Source organism: Vigna unguiculata, chromosome 5 (genome assembly GCF_004118075.2).
Source record: "Vigna unguiculata cultivar IT97K-499-35 chromosome 5, ASM411807v1, whole genome shotgun sequence".
NCBI classification, from domain to species: Eukaryota; Viridiplantae; Streptophyta; class Magnoliopsida; order Fabales; family Fabaceae; genus Vigna; species Vigna unguiculata.
Genome location: NC_040283.1, coordinates 40267531 through 40288306, shown reverse-complemented (window position 1 = coordinate 40288306; position 20776 = coordinate 40267531). Strand labels below are relative to the sequence as shown.

Below are 20776 nucleotides of genomic sequence, written 5' to 3'. Positions count from 1 at the left end.
TGAAATTGAATTTAAGTGATGAAATTCATGAGAAAAATTTGATTCCAAACGAGTATTTAAAGTTTTTAATCTTTTTCTTGTAAAGACTAAATATTTTAGGGTTAAATATGTTTATGGTCTCTTAACTTTCAGTGAATTTTGGAATTAGTTTCTTTCGAAACTTTGAATCAATTTAGTCTTTCATCTTTCGAAATGCATGAATTTAGTCATTTTAATCAAATTTTGTTAAGTTTATTCGACATTTCAAGCGTGTTTCATAATAGTGTTTAACTTAACATTAAAGCAAAAATGTGTCAAAGAGTATACACAACTCAAACACAATTCTGAAATGCGTATGAAACATCAAATAAAACTAACAAAAATTTGATTAAAAGGACTAAATTTACATATCTCGAAAGATGAAAGACTAAATTGATCCAAAGTTTCGAAATTGACTAATTCTAAAATTCACTGAAAATTAAGGGACAAAAATATATTTAATCCAATATTTTAATATCCTAAATAATATCTTTGACGAGAAAGGTAACCAACATGTTATTACTAAAAAAAGTTAGAGGTCACAAAACCTTTTAGCATGTAGTATTTTTTTGTTAAGTGTCATTGTGAAGTAAAGAATACAAATGAAAACAAATTTTGTCCTCTAAATTTCAATGTTCATGAATCATACATCTCTTGATAAGTCTTCAAAATCAAACTATATTTATTTAGATTTTCTCTTAGAAGTTCATGTTGTCAATTTTATTAATTTAGTATTTTATCGTACAGCCTTTTTTTTAAGTATTTTAATTTATATATTTTTATTCTGCAGCAGTTTTATTCTTGGACGCCTTCAACGGAAACTTCACAAGATAGACAAAGAATTAAATGCTTCACTTGATGAGTTTTTTTTTTTTTTCAGTATTCAGCTAACATTTTTTTATTTGGGATGTAAAGTGATCTTTTCACGTAATTGTGATTGGAAATGGTGAAATATATTTTACAGGTACCAACAGTCACAATTTTGTACTATTAATTAAAGTATTATATGCAGTGTTTTCTTTAGCTCTCATAAAACACATTGAATTCCAATTATTGTAACAGGCAAAGACAAAAACTATTACAATACTCTAAATTTATATATTATAAGAATTTTTTTAAATAATAATTAATTTTATGAGTAAAAATGTTTCAGTTTTCATTTTCCTCTATTGTGACTATAGAGTGATGACTTGATATAAAATATTAGAATAGAAGAGATAATATAAAAAAAACTTAAGAAGAAAACAAATGAAGGTTGAAAATGATAGATATCACGGAAAAAATACATTATCATTTTAGTTACTTTTAAAAATTAATAAATTCTCAAAATTTTAATCTTAAAAATTAACAATTTCTCAAAATATTAGTCGCATCGAAAATGAAACCCACAAATAAAAAGACAAGCGTGAAGAATGATACAGAAAAAAAAGAGTTTAGTGTAAAAATATAAAAAAAAAAAAAATCCCTTTAATTTTAATTCATCTTTTAAAGTTGATGAGCGGTGAAAAGTTTACTAAATATGTGCGAAGATTATAGGGCAAATTGTGTAGACCCAAGAATTGCTCCTAAACTAACAAATTCCTTTTTCCTAAAACCTTTCCTGTTCCAAACAGTGTAAACCAAATAAATAAATAAAACAGAAAGTGATTTCCCATTTTATGTTTTTGATTAGAATTCATGACATATCATGATCAAAATAGCATCCCTAAAATCTGAAGAAAGTGATTATATATTCTTAATCATCTTTCAGGAAAATTACAAAGAAGAAGAGTAACAATGAAACAGGATGAAGAAAAAAAAATGGAAAATCATAGTGCAGAAAAGAATAAGAAAGTGATATCATAGCCACAAAGCCCCAGCCTGTTTGAGAATAGGAACCAATTCACCAGAAATATGAGTGGCCATGATTCTATCCAACCCTCCAAACAGCTTTCCACCGATGAAAACCGCAGGAAACTGCAGGTTCCCCTGCGGTTCGACCCCTTCTCTCCGAACCGTAGCTTCCAATTGAGTGGCGACAGCGGCTTCATCGTTCTCCTCGACCTCATAAACGGCAGGGTTAACACCGAGACCGAGAAGCAAACGGTTGACGACGTGGCTCATGCAGCAGCCTCTCCTCCCAACGACCGTAACGGCGTTCTCCCAGACCATGTTGAGGAGCATGGGTTCCTGTTTGGGCGATGAAGAAGGATCGTTGTGGGAATGTGTAATTAATGGGAGTGGGTTGTGGAGAGGGCGCCATGATCTGAAGGGAATCGCTTGATGCATTGCGTTGAAGGTTGTTGGAAGAGAAGAGAAGGGTGTGGAAGAATTAATATCAGTGCTGCTCACATCAACAATTTGAAAGAGTCATTAGTGGTTACGTCAACAAAACATGTCTAAGTCACGCGGCGTACGTGGTATTCGGTCACCCTGTTCTCTCTGACGTTCTACATTATGTCACTTCTTCATCCTCTCTTTGCATTCTCTCTACCTATTCATTTGGACGGCGCCCAACTTTTCCTGCTTCTCTCTAATCCTGATTTTACTCCTTAATCCAAATTTATCATCACCCTCGATCCCTAATCAATTCATTAACATTATTATGATTTTTTTTTGTTGATTAAGAAAAATAATCAAAATTTAATTTTAAATCTGACTCAATCGTTGGGATTGGACAGTATACACATGGTGGAAAAGAATTTGTTTAAGGAGCATGTAGAGTTCAAATTTTGAACTCCACTTTAGTGACGACTTGCGTGATTTAAATGGTGTGTTAGGTTTTTGTTTTCTATATCGGGTCATGAACATTGTATTTAATTTTACTTCTAGAAATAAGAGTTTGTTAATCTTGTGAAAAACGTTCCTGACATTTTTATTTTCAATTTGTGGGCAAATGCTAAAGACCCACCCCAGAACGTTAGTTGTATAATTTAATATGAAAAATTGCTTTTAATCCATATATATATATATATATATATATATATATATATATATATATATATATATATATATATATATATATATATATATATATAATATCTTAATGTTATGTGTTAATATATAGCTTCATTATGAGTTTTTATAGCATCTTTTAATTTTATTTTCTGATCTATTACTTTAAGTAAAGTGGTTATATTTGAAAAAAAAAATAGCCATTTAAAAATAGCCGAAAGTTGTTTGGTTAATGTATTAAAGTACGAGCCTTTGAAAAAATTGTTCGGTAAGTGATCTATAAATGTGAAATATTATAAATAGACATATTTATATGATATTTTAGTATTAATAAAAATTAACTATTTTTATTGAAAAAATATTTTGATACATTTATAGTTCAATTTTAAACTCTTAAAATATTTATTTATAGGCCTATAGTTTCGATTATAACATATTGCGCATAACATTTTGTATACCATCAAATTTGAAGTAAAATATACTAAAGTACATCTCCTACTTTTATTATGTTCTTCAGTTTAATCGTTAAAATATGTTAAAGTTTAATGTTAAAATTCATATAATAAATAATATAAATAGTGCATGGATTGATTAAAATAAAAATTGAAAAAAACATATTCACGATAAACAACTAAAAATACTATAAGCATAATATTATTATTTTATTAATAATTTTAAAGTGATTAAAAAATAAGATATGAACAGTTAAAGTAGCATAGAGAAAATGATACAAGTTATAAGTTGAAGTCTTTATCGCTACATGTGTTCTTCTAAGTATGAATTCAACTAATGCTTTGTTGAAAAAACGAAGATTCCAAAAGAACGTAAAAAAAAAAGAAGAAAAAAAAAAAGGAGTATGGAAACTGTTTATTATTCCACACGGTCGTAATTTTATATTTAGTTTCTGTGTAATTTCAGATATTTATAATGTTATATACAAAATAGAGATGTATTTTTTGTTAGTTTTTTTTTATGAATATGATTGAATAAATCTTTCTATAATTAAGAAGGGAAAAAGAAAAGGAATAAAACCGGAAATGAATTTTCCTGTGAGCCCTAAGTTAATTTGTAGGAGTTTTGTTGTATAATGTTTTTAAATTATTATTTTCGAATTGTCGATAAAGTTTTTAAGATTTTTTTTATAAAAATGTTAATGAGAAGTTGTGTTGCGTAGTGTCGTTGACGGGAAAAAGAACTGACTGGAATAGGATGAGGGACTGTGACGTCAGCATCGTCAGCATCCATGGCTAGGATAACACTGTGACATGTTCTCACGTCACCATGTCGTTAATTAACAAAGAATCTTAGCCTGTAGTGGATTGCCACGTCAGCGGCCAAACTTACACATTCATTACGTCATTGCTGCGTTGGAATATTTGCCCATGGCCCCACCTATCAAGTTTAAAAACAAAATCAGATTTGTTAAAAACAAATAAAGAGATAGTTTTAATATAAGCTTAAATTTTAATAATATTTTTTTTCATTAAAAACGAATAATAAATTATATAAATTATGGTTTATTACAAAAGTAAATAATAAAGTTATCTTGTTTTTTTTTAAAGATTTGATATATTTATTTTATTTATTTAAATTGAAATATAAGATTAAGAAAAAAAAACAATCTGAGACCGCAATCTAACTAATCCCATAATTTAATTTATCAGATATAAAAATTAAAAAGTATTAATTTTAGGCTAATGATACTGAATCCGATTTGACCTCATCGATGTTTAATATATAATCATTGATTAAAATTAAATGAAAATGACGATTTTACGTATCGTTTTATAATTATTCTATTAAATTTTTAATAAGGTTTAGCTAATATCATAATATATTCGAAATGATGTTTAAGTTGAATTGAAGTTGTAAAAAAATAATAAAATTTTTTGATATGTATAGATTTTGTGGAAAAAATGGTTGAAATTAGATCACGATAGCTTTCATTACGATAGCAATGACGCGGTGCGTTAAGCCGAAACCACGAGTTGCTCATTTTTTGGTAGGCAGAATATTTAAGACGTAAATCTGAAAGCCACATGGCACAGAATATAGCAATTAAATTGAATATACGTCAAAGCATGACGCGGAACATTATCGATCATATCAAATAAATTGCCAATTGGCTAATTTGCCCATACATGGAGACCTTGAAACAACAAAAAATAATTCAAACTTTCTTGGTGACGTTTTGGGTTGAATATGCAATGGATCAAACAAATGAAGAAGCTACTGCATCAGGTTTTTATCATTTTATTTCTTTAGTAATCGTAATCGCATTGACATGGATTCTTTATCAATTAACAAATCGCAACTTAACACTGTTACAACCACATGTTATATAGTAATAAAAGAGTTCATGTTCGAGATTTTGATTAGAAATATGAGTTTATAATATATAATGGGTGATTTTTTTTTTTAAATTCTAAATTATTATGAAAATTTGTGTTGTTATTAAACTAAATTATAGATCCGGTTTTTTATAAGCGCAAAAAATGTTTTCTTTTAATTGTTATAAAAGTTTGTGTTGTTTTTAAACTAAATTATAGAGCATTTCGTGTTTATATTTTATGAAAATTATGTAAAATTTATTTTCCAAAAAATTATATATAGAAATTATATTATAGTCTTGTTTCTCAAGGATTTGAATTCCATGTTTTTCATACATCTCTCAATGAATCCAATTTACTCGACGCACATTTATTTACAGTTGACTATTAAAATTATGAGTTTTTTGGTATGTTTGAAAGTGTCATAGGTGGAGTCAGTCGACTTATGCTAAAGGTGGAGTCGAGTTTATCCTTGTTGAAGGTGAAGTCAGGTTGGTCCGGGCTTAAGGTTGAGGCACATCAACTAGTGCCAAGGACGAGCCAAGTCGACCCATGCTAAAGGTTGGGTTTAATCGACTCAAATTGTCAAGAGTCGATTCAGACCAAAAGTCAAGACGAGTCATTTTGGATCGAATGTCAATCTAATTCAACTCGGGTTCAAGAATAGAGTTGAGTTTGTCTTAAAGTAGATATTAAATTACTTTATCCAAATAAGAAAATTGAAATCTGAGATATTTGAATTATTTCATCAAACAAATTATTTAAGAAATAAAGAAAATTCAATTGTAAGTAACTCAAATAAGACAATGAATTTATGTGTTCTATTTCTCAACTTTTTCATTCATATTGAATATGAGACTTATATTCATATCTAGATTTTCAACTAAATAAATTATATCATTTGCTAAATATATTTTTTACATTACTTTAATAAAGTACAAAAATTAAATACTTCATAATTTAATTTGCAAACAAGAACATATTTTTTTATAATAATTTAACAACAAAAATATATTTAACTCATTTGGAAAACGATATATTATTACAAAGTGGCTTAAATCATGATGAAGTTATTATCGATGAATGAATTAAAATAGTCTATTCTTTCAAATAAAAAGAAGAAATAATTGATATTAGATTCACGTCTCTTTTTTTTTAACACTTTTTGATTTATAACCACGACCAATTTTGTGTCATCCCATTTTAATAGAAAAATTTTAATAAATAAAATGTCGCATGATTATAATATAAAATAGAGCACCAAAAGTAAGTATACAGAAATCAACTATTACAGTTATTCATAATATATTGAAAGGAAAACTCAAAGACACAACACAATGCCATGAACTGTTAGAAAAAAGATTACTCAAATAATACTAATAATAATAAAAATATAAAATGATATAATAATTATTATTAAATCAATAATAATACTAAGACAATATATAAAACAATGAATATTAATCAGAGATCAACAATTATAATAACAATAATAAATAAAAATAAAAGGTAAGGAGTAGAAATATCCTAGGTTGAGACACGCATAGCGCTATCCTTAGATAGAAAATGCCCCTACTGCACATAGCTAAACAAATACACAATCATATGTGTTTCAAATCATATGTGTTTCTCTCCCAAGATAAATAACTCGTCAGATCGATCGAGTGCAGCGAAGGATCTCCAAACCTTATGAACACCACTGTCTTAAAGATAATATAGAAAAAAAAAAGAATAACACTTTTAAGAACGACTATAGTGTTTGTTGTCTCTGTTGTTGTTGTATTCTTCCTCATGCACCTAGGTGATATTTATAGGTAGCAAAAGGAGACAAATGAGTAAATTATAATAAGAATATAGCCATTAGCCATAAAAACCATTAACCCATCAATTAAAGGTCTATAAAAACTTCAGTAACAGTAAGTTTTTTATTTTAATTATTTTTTTAAAATTATATTAAAATATTTCTAACAATCTCCCACATAATTTAAAAAAATAAAATAAAACAAAATATATTATCTTTTAAAAACAAAATATTGTAGTTCAGTGTAAGGAGCCTTCTGGGTCTGACCCTTACACCTAGTGCTTATTGACCCTTACACCTAGTGCTTATAAACTTCCACCTGAGAAAATGCAGAGACTTGATTGTCTTGAACTACATCTCCTATGACCAGGTTTTAGTAAATAACACATACAATATCGGTGTTCATTATAGTTCTAGTCAGTGGGTGCACCTTACGACCTTGCGCATGTATCTTGTTTCATGAGTGTCACTTAGAGACTTACCCAGGTCTCACAATGGCGGTCTCACCATCACACTCACTAGGTAAACCCTTAAAGGGTGGTTTGTGACTCACACCCCAACAATAATTGTCATTGGGTTTATTAAGAGGTATTTTATAAAATAAGCATAATAATGCGCATACCTCAACCTTATTATTGTCACAATTTATAGTACACCTCGCCATAGGAATGAGACATAAAATTTAATCAAATTATTTGGTATACTTTAGTCAACAACAACTTCGTTGTTACCCATTGAACTCCATTCCATGGGATCGCCATTCATGTGGAGATGAGTGTCCATTGTTGCAACTAATTTATGGGCTATAATCTCATTTCCCTCGACGACTCAAATACTTGTTGTTGATGCATCAACCTTTTGATAAGCAGATCTACAATATTTCTTTTTGACCTGACAAAGTCAAGAGAGATAACCATGAGTAATTAAGTTTCTAATACATTTGTCTCTCATTCTAATATGTCAATTTCATTGAAATTTTTACTAGGAACTTTAAATATAACAATTTGATTGTTAAGATGCATTGGAAAAAGGAATAATTTATGCTTGCATAGTAGATCATGACAACAACTTCTTAACATATTTTCATGATAGGACACCTTCATCCAAGGTTAAACATAACCATAACCAATAGGTGATCTTGTGTCACTAGAATCTATATCCAATCTATATTATCATCTCAAGAAATTGGACATATTGCCATAATATAAGAAACACAAATAATATTACACTAGATGGCAAAATAGTTCTCAAGGTATCATAAACAAATTTAGTCAATTTATTATTTGAAGAAAACATCTCTAAATATTTATCAGTGTAAATAACCAAAGATTTTTTTCTTATCAAAAGGTATATTAACCTTTACAAGACACCCCCACACTTTGAAATATTTTAAATGTGGTTCTTTTTTCTGTCATAACTCATAAAAAGTTTTATCACAACCTTTTGTGTTCAAGATACGGTAAGCTGAATATAAAGTTCCACCCTATATAATTTTATTGGCAAAGACAAACTAGAACTTGAAGCATAACATTTACCATATCAAAAAAATCATTTTTTTTCTCTCTTTCTTTCTTTCACTACACCATTATATTAACAACATACACTATATAAAGATGTTACTTAATGAATAATACCATGAGTTTCACACAAAAACACTCATTTATAAAGATATGTATCATCACTTCTCTATTTAATTAACTTTGTACCTCAAAATTTTATAATTTGAATGGTCTCTAACCAAAATTTCTCAATATATAACATGATATATAACATCTTTATCAATGGTAAGAATAGACAATATTAAAGCATAAAATAATATAACAACATAAGCATGAGCTATAGACATCACAAAAAATTATTCAATGAGCATGAATTTTATTTATCCATAATTTCATTTATTGTTATCAATAGAAATAGAAACAATTATACACATCAATTTTTAGGTTTTGTTGAAACTGATTTAATTATAACCATAAGAAACACATTAGTTCACAAAATGTGGTTTGCAGTCTTCAACTTTATATTGTTTTTAATTTTAGAATTGAATACAAACTAGTAATCAAAAAATAGAAATAACAAAATAATTTTTTTCTCTAAGAATGTTAGAAAAAGATTACTCAAATAATACTAATAATAATAAAAATATAAAATGATATAATAATAATTATTAAATCAATAATAATGCTAAGACAATATATAAAACAATGAATATTAATAAGAGATCAACAATTATAATAACAATAACAAATAAAAATAAAAGGTAAGGAGTAGAAATATCCTGGGTTGAGGCACGCATAGCGCTATCCTTAGAGAGAAAATGCCCCTACTGCACATGGCTAAACAAATACACAATCATATGTGTTTCAAATCATATGCGTTTCTCTCCCAAGATACAACAATCCGTCAGATCGATCGAGTGCAGCGAAGGATCTCCAAACCTTATGAACATCATTGTCTTAAAGATAATATAGAGAAGAAAAAAAAGAATAACACTTTTAAGAAAGACTCTGGTGTTTGTTGTCTCTGTTGTTGTTGTATTCTTCCCCATGCACCTAGGTTGTATTTATAGGTAGCAAAATGAGACAAAGGAGTAAATAGTAATAAGAATATAGTCGTTAGCCATAAAAATCATTAACCCATAAATTAAAAGTCTATAAAAACTTTAGTAACAGTAAGTTTTTTTTAATTATTTATTTTTTTAAATTATATTAAAATATTTCTAACATGAACAAAATCTATACATGAAACAGTTTGACAAAAGGTCTCTCACAGAGCAATGAATTACAAATAAAATAGTATTTCAAAAGGAGCTCAACAGTGAGTCAAATCCAAGACGTGGTCAACCTACACAACAGCATCTCCATCCCAGGGTGATCGCCAATAGTTTTCACATCTACTCATACCAACATTTGGCGATTATTGCAAAAAGGAAAAACAATAAGGAAACAAACACAGAAAGAAAGAAGGGTAAGTTAGTGTATTTAAGACTTTATACGTAAATGTAGTTACATAAGTACATCACTCAAGAAACACATACATGGAGACAAGAAACATTAACTCACAAAGTTTTCACTCAATTAAACACCCAACCGACTCTTGACGCAATATCCGAATTATGCGCTTGATATAGAATTCTAAGGAAGTATTCACCTGCATTTGATTTTTAAACTCTGCAAAACCTAGTCGCAAGGGGTTATCACCCAATCAATCACAAGGTTAATCCCAATATGTCTCAGGCTCAAACACCTCTCAAGACTAGGATCTTCTGTCACTCTCACCACATAATCACTCTACTTTACGTGAGTGTGAGTGAATTAGAGTTTAGAATATCTTCCTTATCTAGACATCTCTTATGTCAAGGCATACACTAATCACACCATCACCAAGAATTTTCCTTGAAACTCTTTTACCGTTAACATTCCACATGGTATCTCAGAATAATTATCATCCCAAGCTAAAAACATCAAGTACAGGTCAAAAATGTCACATCATTCATGCATAGCTTCATACATCATATTTTTAACATTAACTCAGTCAATCACAAGTTAAGTAAAGAATTAAAATTCAATAGCAATTCTCGCTTAAGCTATAGTGATCTCGCTTAATCTAAAATTTTTGGCTTAAGCTAAATCGACCTCGCTTAAGCTAAACTGATCTTGCTTAAGTTAAAATTTGAACAGAGAATAAAGAGAAATTCTGCTATTCTCACTTAAGCTAGAAATTCTCGCTTACGCTAGACTGATCTCGCTTAAGCTAAAAATTCTCGTTTAAGCTAAAATAGTAGATTTTTATTGGTTTCAGCATGTAAAAACCCAAAATCCCAAACAAAAAAAAAAACACAACCACGAACATCAAACCATCATTTTAAGCACGATTCGAAACTAAAAACATGCAAGACACTAAAAAAGGGTTTTAAAGCCCTTGCTTCCCTTACCTTAACATAGGCTAACCAAAGAACAAACCCCAAAAGAAGAGCACCACTGCACGGGTACAGCTTACGGAGCTAGAAAATAGGACCAAATGAGGCGAAAGTGAGACCAAGACAGAGAACAACATGGGAACAAAGCTTTGGAACAGTGAGAACCTAGGAAGCTCTGACATGGTGTCGAAGGCGCACCGAACACGGACACTTGCCGAAAGCGCACACGACGCGGTGTTGGACGCTTTTTTTTTGCCGGACACGGCCTTCTCTCTGGATGCGAAAAAGACACGTTTGTGGTGCTGCAAAAAGGTGGAACGGGTGGAACGTGGCCGCTGTTGCAGAGTTGCCACCGTGGATGCCGTTGCAGAATTGCCACTGTTTACGTTGCAGGCAAAATAAATTCACAAGGAAAAGAAGATAGAAGATAGGAAAGGAAAAGTTAGGTGAAAGAAAAAAATGAAAAGAAAACATAATCATATTCTGATTAATTTAATAATTTAGTTATTTTATATAATAAATTATTTTTAATTAGTATTTTGAAATGATTATATAATTAATATTTTTTACTTGGTACATGTCCTGTATTTCAAATAAATATAAATAAATTACTTTATATCAAAAATAAAAATTAAAGACAATGAAATTCTTCAGATTATGGAATATTAGAGGAGATGACTTCTCATTAGAAGACAACAGAATTTTTCAGATTGCTAGTCTATCTCTTGATGAATTAGAAGTATTTTTCTATCAAGATGAACAAACATGATTTACATATTTTTTTTTTTGTTTTTCTTTTGCTAGATTTTGTTTCTTTTATAATTATTTATCTTGATTTCTATTAGATCATAAAGTATAATTGGTAGATTGTTTTTTATATAAATATTAATTTTCATAAAGTATAGTCATGTCCGTGTCCGTCATTCTTTCAATTTAGACGTTTTCCTGTGTCCTTGTCGTGTTCGTGTCTGTGTCCGTGTCTGGGCTTCATAGGTGAGAACGGAAATGAAGCAGAGGTTAGAGGTTATAGGTGGACTTACGTAGAGACAAAGCGTTTAGCAAGCTTGTAGGAGAATGTAGTTCAAGTCCTGACATAACTTTTGTTTGAAAAAATTGAGAAAAGAAGAGAAGGTAAATGAGTTGTTCTTGAAAAATGAGACAGAATGGAAAATAAAAGGGTAGCTAGGGAACTCCTGGAGACAAGGGAGCTGGATATGGCCCCTTCTCATTAACGCTGAGCCCATATACTCAAAAACAAAATTGGGCTTTGCAAATTTTTTCCGTTGTTTTTCTTTTCTCTTTTACTTCATCTCGAACAATAATAGTATGATTGATTTGACATCTTTGCTAAAAGTTGAACAATCTAAAAAACTTTTTCATGTAATTATAAGTATATATTCTAAGTAGGAAATAAGTTGATGGTCTAATATTTATAAAGCTAAGAAGGAATTTCTTAACAATCTGATTCCCCTATTTCTATTTATAAAACCAACATCAAACAAATACATTTCTCGTTTTGATAAGTAGATTAAACACATCTATATAATTAATGATTATTTGGATAATATATGAAAAAATTCAATAAGAATGTTTATACCATGTAACTAAAAAGAAAAACAAAATATTATTATATGATATTATGTTTTCACTTATATCACGCACATAAAACATTTTATTATAATTAATTTATAAAAATTAATAAATTAATTAAAAACGTTATAAAAAAGAAGAAGCGGAACTAAACCATTTTTATTCAAAATGCTTTACCTAATTATTAGGAAAAATAAAGTCCAACTAGTAATTAACATGGGCAGTATTTCCTCCCTTTAAGTCAAAATCTATTGGAATTCCAACGATCCGCGTAAAATCTTTCTTGTAATCTCTCCAGACTTATCAAAAATCTCACTTTGATAATCCCACAACACTATAAATCCCAGAACTTTTAATACTTATCTTAAAATTATTTAATTTTATTCTAGGTTGGGCATATCAAGAAAAAAACAAAAGGTTAAATTATTCATCTGGTCTTAATTTTCGTAAGTAAATTTGAATTTGGTCCCTTGATTTTTAAAAGTGTTACTTAGGTCCCTAATTTTGATATTCTGTATCAATGAAGTCTCTTTCGTTTAAATGGGAGAAACGATGTTAAGAGCACAATAACGTGGAGATATGAAAGTGAACTGAACAATGAAGTGGCACATTAAATGATGTACATGTGGAATTACAAATGCTATAATAAATCATTAATGACGAATAAAAGCCGTAATGCTTTATATTTAATATATAATAAAATGGAATTAGGGTTTGCAATACACTTCGTCGACCGGGGAATGAGGGGTTTGCAGAAGAATTGCGAGTTCCTGGAATCACATTGGTGGAAAGTTCGCGTTCGAACATCTGGAATCAGTGTTGGTAGTGGAATTGCGTTCTTGGTGGAATGTGTTTTCATTACCCCCTCCACCCATGTTACTCATCGTTGCAACATAACAGTTTTGTGATGAGTCCATGATTTTATACCTTCTGGTGTTATATCTGTTGTCAGTTATTTGGTAGGAATGCTTATATGTGGGTGGTTCAATTTTTGATTGAACTCAGAAGATCCCTTGCGAATTTATGGATTATTGTGGATTATGAAGCAACTGTTGATTGCATTTGCATATGTTCCAATTACATGCCTTAATTTTATAAGTCGTTCTGTTGATGATCCGGTGGTTGTTGGATATTTATTCCTCTGGCTAGCTGTTAACTTGTTTGTTTAATTATATTACTTTGGTGCTTTTAAAATGTCTGTCCTCTTCTCATTGACTGCATTTTAATGACAATGGCATTGCCTTATTTACCCTTTGTTCGTTTAGAGAGAAAAATGAAGGCAGAAAGAACATTTTGAAATATGGATTGAAGAGAAAACGAAAGTAAAGAATAATTTGAATTTTTGTTTCTAACAGTCAACTTTCTCCTTTTTTTTTCCGTTTCTATATTTATTTTTCTACTGAGCATAAGGGAATACATCATTGTCCGATTTTCCCCTCCTTTCTATTTCTCTTTTCCTCTCACCCATGAAAAGCATTAGTTTCATAGGAATTTAGCCGCACTCTGCTGTCAAACATTATTATTAGTTTTGCCAAGAATCTCTTAAGACACGATGCATGATCTGTGATTATTGATGAAAAATGTAGTATGAGTAATTGAACCCTATAAATTTCATATCCTAGGAGTAATGGATAGATGCTGTAACTTATCACCTAGACTAAACAACCGCCGAAATTTCTGGTTAATTGGGATATTCATGAGCCTAATTTTACAAGAAAAGCAGGTAGTAAGTGTTGGTTGTAGAACATGAATAAAATTGTTGCAAGGGTTGTAGAACATGTATAAGGCAGAAAGAACATTAATGATTTATTACGGCATTTGTAATTCCACATGTACATCATTTTCTTAGCCACTTCACTATTCAGTTCACTTTTATATCCTTACGTCACTATGTTTTTAACACTTTTAACACTGTTTCTCCCATTTAAATGAACAAGACTTCATTGATACAAATTATCAAAAATTATCAAAATTAACAACCTAAGTAACACTTTTAAAAATTTGAGAACCAAATTCAAATTTACTTACGAAAATTAGGACCGAGAACCAAATTCAAATTTACTTACGAAAATTAGGACCAAATGAATAATTTAACCAAAACAAAACTAAGACAACCAAACTTATTACAGGCAACAAAATAAAATCATGATGCGAACTCTAACTGAAATTATTTCATTATTGTAATGCGAAGCATTCGATAGGATCTCAATTAATCTCGTGTTTAAAGGGTTAACATTCACTTGTCTGATGAAACCATCTACAGTCGAATTTGCTAAAAATATCAAGAAATGCATCCTGGAATTCATCTTTTATGAGCTAAAGATAAGAAACAAAACATGCTATCCGACTCACTTTTTGCTTGGCTCCAAACTCATCTCTTGAAGATTCAACAACAGATCATCTGAATTCAAGAAAACTTTGTTTGCCGCGTTTGATATGGTATGTGCAATCTCTCTTGCAGCTTCTATCTTCCTCAGTGTGATAAATGCTGGATTGTTGGCAATAGCTTGTCCAATCAGTTGGGCACTTTTTGCTTCACCCTGTTCATTGAAGGTTCGTAACGAAGGTCAGGAAGAACTGAATACTTACGAAGCAAAAAGTGATCCAATAAGGACAACTGTCAACAGCATACTATATATACTAAATTTAAACTCACTTAAACTTAACAGGCAGATTTATGAACGGATCATTTGGTATCAAGAAGACCTAATCCGAATAATGGCAATATAGTTTACCCACAATATAACACATTTTCCATAATATACAGTAGGTCAATTTTCTCCTTGTGTATTTTTTTCCTTGGGGACTGGATTACAGGAGTTACCTTTCATTAGAAATATAAAAAATGAAGCAACTTCTTCTGAGCATCAAAAGAATAACTGTATCTAATCTAAGCATTAATAACTTGTCATCACCTGAGCTCTAATTACAGCACTCTTCTTGTCTTGCTCCGCTTTTTCCACAACAAATTTAGCCCTCTCAGCTTCTTGTGCAGCCACCTGCTTAGCTTCAATTGCAGCAGTAAACTCCTTGCCAAAAGTCAAAGCAGTAATTGACACATCATCAAGGACAATGTTGAAGTTAGCTGCTCTCTCCGTCAGAATTTTCCGGATCTCCCGACTAACAACCTACAAAGATTAAGGTCGGTTTGAATATTAAAGTTTAAACACACTCTCCATGTGCTATAACTAAATATGTCAACTCGAATGAGAAAACATTAAGTGAAAAATGAAGAAATTGGGAAGGACGTGACTAATGTTAACAAACCATCCTAAAATTTGATTTTAAAAACATACACATTCTGCTATTGAGTAATGATAAAATGGTTTCTTTTTAACATGTTTCAATAGACAAATCATTAACATGTATCCATTGCAAAAAAGAAATTCATATTTTTCCACCATGTCAGCAACTAGCAATCTATTAAAATATATATATCAGAGCTTTCGTGCATCATATGGACAAGGTTTGTGCCTTACCTCTCGCTGAGTAATTAGCTGGCTGGCATTGTATTGGGCAACCACAGCTTTCAAAGTTTCATGTATGATTGAAGGCAAAACCCTTTCATTAAAATTCTCGCCAAGGGTCCGATAAACTGTAGGTAATTGTTCAGGCAAAGGGCGAGTAAGAACTCGAAGTCCAATTTTCACCTGTATAACATGTATGTGCAATACAAGAAGAAAAGGTCAATATTGTATAGTTAAATATTTTAAAAACATAGTTATTGAAATTGGTTTCTGGAAAATCATTAGCTATAAAGTGTTAAGTGAAACATCCAACATCCTATCATTCACAGGGGATCTAAAAAGGGGAGTAGACCAGGACAGTAGGAAAAAGGACATTATGTACATAATGATGAAAAGTGTATCACCACAGATACCTTCACCCATCGGAAACAAAGGCTAAGCCTGAAAAGGAAAATTGGGGACTAGTGTATGGGATACCAACAAAGCATTTGCATAAGGTATTTAGATTTGAAAGCCAATGCTCAAATGTCTAATATTTTTGAAATTCAGAAATAAATGATTTTAAACACCAAATGGGAAATTAAGAAAACCTACTTTGCATCATTTCAGATTAGAAAGCGCCTGTTAGGCTCTAAATCTACATGAAAATGAGATAGATGTTTATCATCCGTGTCTCACTTTACACAGATGACTCTCATTTGTGATGACCAAACTGTCCTTCATATTGGCTAAAATCCAGTATTCTATGATAATCAAATATATTTAGATTGACTGTCACTTCATCCAAAAAAGGATTTTATTTCTCAATTTGTTAATTCCAATGATCAATTGGTAAATGTCTTTACCAAATCATTATGGGTCCAAGAATTGATTATATACCAAACAAGTTTAGTGCATATGATTTATATGCTCCAGCTTGAAAGAAAGTGTTAGATGTATTTTAATATATGGCCTTGAGCCCATATCTGTGTAATGATATGGTACGCTACGTATTATGTGTTTGTGTAGTGATTCCATCACAGATAACTCTACCATTTCTCTCTAAGCCCCAATGCTAGGCCACTAGTTTAGAATGTATTCAACTAGATGAAATAAACAATATTCCAACATATCCATATTATTATCATTATTAAATCATATAAGTTGAACTTGGCATGGTAAAACTTCACATCCAGAAACTAATTTAATGCACCAAAAGAGAACCTTGTAACCAGCACCCATGCAAAACCTATTGCTTCCCCAATCTAATATTGAAGTACAATTTGGCGTCCAAATTCCTATATAAAGTAACATGTCTAGAAAAGTAAAATAAACAAATATGAATGTACTTTTTATAACATGATAATAGTCGTTTCATGTTTGTGGCAATCATGTCAACGGTTAAACATAGTTGAACAAATCTCAGATGACAATATTACTAATACAATACGATCCAGCTACAATAATGTATTTAACAGGACACGATAATGTCCATACATGAAAACCTCCATCAAAAAAAGGAATTAAGGGTCAAAAGTCAGAAAGATGCTTAAATGAATTTCATTCACAAGAACATAATCTGAAATAGATCAGACTTCTTTATGTGATACAAAAACCACAACTCTGTAACAACACACAAATCTTAGCAAAACGTATTTACCATCTGTAGATCACGACTCCCAGATGTACTCTCAACTAGATGGGGTCGAGCACGGACATCATAGATGACTGGCCTCTCAAACCAGGGAATTACAAAATGAGTCCCTTCAGGATAGACCTGCATATTAACCAACAAACCAATTTCATGACCAACACCAAAACTTAACTTAAAAATTGCCAACACTTCAAATGAGATGGTAGATTACTCTTTTGAATAACATCAACCACAACAGCTGGAATGCAACAATCATATTCAGGCAACAAACTAACTATCACGAAGCACTAAAATGCAGTAAATAGCAAACCGTGACAATTTTCGAGTTCATTTTATACAATACGGGGAAAACAGTAACCTCGTCTTTGACACCAACTAGACGGTTGAAAACAATAGCTCGGTGCCCTCCTTCAACATTGTAGAGACTATTAGCAGCTGCATACAAACCAATTCCACCGATAACCCCAAGCTTCAGCAGCGCAGAGGCCGCGCCACCACTCGGAACATTTGGAATTTTCATGTTCTTCATATTCATCTTTTTACCTAATTCAACAGAAATGCAAATGCAAAGAACATCAAGAACAGTCGGGTATATCAGAGGAAAGAAGAGAGAACTGCTGGATCCAAATATCAATGAGCTTAAAAACAAGAAACGAAAGGGAAATGATTATCGAGAGAAAAAAATTAATCGAATTATATGAAAATTCTTAAAAATTGAGAGAAAAATAGAATTGAAAAATCAAGTTGATCGAGAAAGAACTCAAGCTAGATTGTGCAACTACACTCTCCCGGAGAAATGGAAAACAATATACCTTGAAATTCCGATGAACGCCGATGAGAGTGAAGGGTTTGCGGTAATCGTGGGGTTTATGTAGGGTTTGTGTGGAGGTTTTTAAACTTTTCCTACAAGAAAAGAATACCAAACGCAAACGGTTCTGACGACGCAAGTGAGAGATGGAACCAATTGGCTTGGGCTTATTGGGCTGCGGATCACATAAGCCCAAGGAACAAAAATAATACTTTTGCAACTAAGAGATATCCTTTGTTACCTTCAATATATTACAACAAATATTGATAATTACAATTATTCAAAATAATGAGTAAATTGTTAAAAATTAATATAAAAAGTTATAGGAAAATATATTGCCCAGACACATTATTATAATTTGTAATAAAATATTATTTAACTGATTTTTTAATCAAAACACATTCCTTGAAAGAGAAAGTTCTTGAAATGATAGAGACGTGTAATTGTAAGAAGGAAACATGTAGCGAAGGAAAAAAATTACGTAATTTTTTTTTTTTGTTTTTTGCTAGTTAGTCTTTTATATTATACAACTATTTATACTTAGCCCCAGACTTTCCACTTGTGGCAAGCAAAAACTAATTTAGCATGTGTTATTTATTTCCTTTAAAATCTATTCGTGCTATACATACATAATGGAGAGAATAATAAGCTAAGTAATAAAAATAGATGTTTGTTTATTTGCTCGTACATCAAGTGTAATTCAAAGCAATTCTTTAAAATAATAACTTTTTAACATGATTAAACCTTATTACTCATAATATATAGTATTTAGATATTGATGAAAGAAAAAAGGTTGGAATATTTATAAAAGAAAATGTTATTCTGAGAGTGGAGAAGTATAAAACAAGCATGAAATTTATGTAAGGAAAGAAAGAAACATTAAATACAAAGAATGAGGGTGAAACTCAATCAATCCCAACACAGTTTCTTTTGCCCGTAGAAGAGAAAAGAGACGGATTCAGAAAGAAAAGACGAAGAACACGACACATGCAGAGCGAAGTTTTCTCAAGAGAGAACTCCCATGCAGAATAACCCAACTCCAAGGATAACTCCAAATCCCACATTCCTCCCTGCCGCGCCATTATCATTCTGCGCGTCTCCGGAGGGAGAAGGAGCGCCACCGGCCTTCCCAACGCTCGGAGTTTCAGGGCTGCTTTTCGGAGACTTCGGAGACGGAGCCGCCGCGGGGGACTTCTCTCCGAAGAGCTCTGCCGGCAACAGCACCTTGTCCACCTGGTAAACCGCCAGAGGAAACTGCTGCCTGAGCGCGTTGTTGACCTGCGTTTCCACGACGCCGGTGGAGACGTTGACCTGGTTCCCTTGGCCGGTGAAGTTGAGCCCCCACGAGCCTTCACTGCCGGAGGCTTGAGTTCTGACGGGGTTGCTGACGGTCAAGAGATCAGAGAGAGAGTAGTACTTGGGAGTGACGTGGTAGAGAACGAGCTGCACTTTCTGCTCATCAGTGAGACCGTTGAGAGCCCCAGATTTGAGGTTCTGGAAAGCGTTGTCGGTGGGCGCGAAAAGAGTGAACCCTTGCGAGTTTGACTTGAGTTGACTCTGGATTTGGGTTAGTTGCTGCGACTCATTCAAAAGACGGATAAGGGTTGTGTATTGGCCACCCTTTTGGAGGATGGCAACGAGGTCCACCGCGCCGGAGGAAGGCGCCGGGGCTTGGGCTTGGGCTTGGGCCCGAAGAATCAAGCAGAATGAACTGAAGAGAATGAGAGTGAGAGAGGTGAACGCCATGTTGAGTAGATAGAGAGTGGGAAGAAAAGAGAAAAAGAAACTGTGTGGTGGTAGTGTGTGGAGAATGGAAGGGTTTTTATTTGGTTTTGGCGTTGGTGTGTGGTTGTTGAGACTTTGTTGGCATGAGCTGGCTCGTGGCTTGCAAATCGCGATAAGAAATGGCTTAGTTGACAAATGAGAACCAGAAAATGCACAAAAAGTTAAAGGGAAGGTAGTAGGACATGGAGAACGATGTATGAAGGGGACACCTTGTGAAGAATCGTCTCTTGTTAGGAAAGAGAAACAACATTAAAGAATGAAACCGAAATTGATTCACCGAGATTAATTTTTCAGGAAGAAGATCGAGTCAAACCTAATGTTTCCCATTGCAAAACTCAACGCAGTAGTTTAGAAGCTTAGCTCTGATTTCTTGGATCACGCATTCGGTGTTACCACTCTGTTTTTTTATTTAGACAGGGGAGACACGATTTTAATTTTATGTAGGACATGGAGAGACAGAGACGAACCAGAGAAGAGGAGAATGGTCTATT

General features: G+C 31.8%; 3 protein-coding genes across 3 annotated transcripts; all 3 read right to left on the bottom strand.

Moving 5' to 3' along the window:
* Positions 1-1662: 1662 nt before the first annotated feature.
* On the bottom strand, positions 1663-2465 carry LOC114184019 (glutaredoxin-C9-like). Its single transcript, XM_028071245.1, has one exon. It carries the CDS (start codon positions 2284-2286, stop codon positions 1858-1860), a length of 429 nt encoding a protein of 142 aa, XP_027927046.1. The 5' UTR covers positions 2287-2465; the 3' UTR covers positions 1663-1857.
* Positions 2466-14738: 12273 nt separating this feature from the next.
* LOC114185013 (prohibitin-1, mitochondrial) lies at positions 14739-18766 on the bottom strand. Its single transcript, XM_028072490.1, has 6 exons — positions 18505-18766; positions 18051-18235; positions 17699-17815; positions 16072-16242; positions 15508-15720; positions 14739-15132 (listed from the first exon to the last, which is right to left on the bottom strand). The coding sequence occupies exons 2-6, from the start codon at positions 18225-18227 to the stop codon at positions 14941-14943; spliced, it is 870 nt and encodes a 289-aa protein (XP_027928291.1). The 5' UTR covers positions 18228-18235; positions 18505-18766; the 3' UTR covers positions 14739-14940.
* A 535-nt stretch (positions 18767-19301) lies between these two features.
* Positions 19302-20656, bottom strand: LOC114185015 (fasciclin-like arabinogalactan protein 9). The gene has a single exon (XM_028072491.1). The coding sequence runs from the start codon at positions 20244-20246 to the stop codon at positions 19506-19508; it is 741 nt and encodes a 246-aa protein (XP_027928292.1). The 5' UTR covers positions 20247-20656; the 3' UTR covers positions 19302-19505.
* Positions 20657-20776: the final 120 nt, after the last annotated feature.

What these genes read in the sequence shown, in the direction of transcription:
- LOC114184019 (XM_028071245.1), bottom strand. Translation starts at nt 2,286, where the DNA reads ATGCATCAAGCGATTCCCTTCAGATCATGGCGCCCTCTCCACAACCCA.
- LOC114185013 (XM_028072490.1), bottom strand. Translation starts at nt 18,227, where the DNA reads ATGAATATGAAGAACATGAAAATTCCAAATGTTCCGAGTGGTGGCGCG. An exon ending in GGAGTCGTGATCTACAGATG is followed by an intron (nt 16,243 to 17,698) that starts GTAAATACGTTT and finishes CATGTTATACAG; the next exon opens with GTGAAAATTGGACTTCGAGT. An exon ending in AGCTAATTACTCAGCGAGAG is followed by an intron (nt 15,721 to 16,071) that starts GTAAGGCACAAA and finishes TAATCTTTGTAG; the next exon opens with GTTGTTAGTCGGGAGATCCG.
- LOC114185015 (XM_028072491.1), bottom strand. Translation starts at nt 20,246, where the DNA reads ATGGCGTTCACCTCTCTCACTCTCATTCTCTTCAGTTCATTCTGCTTG.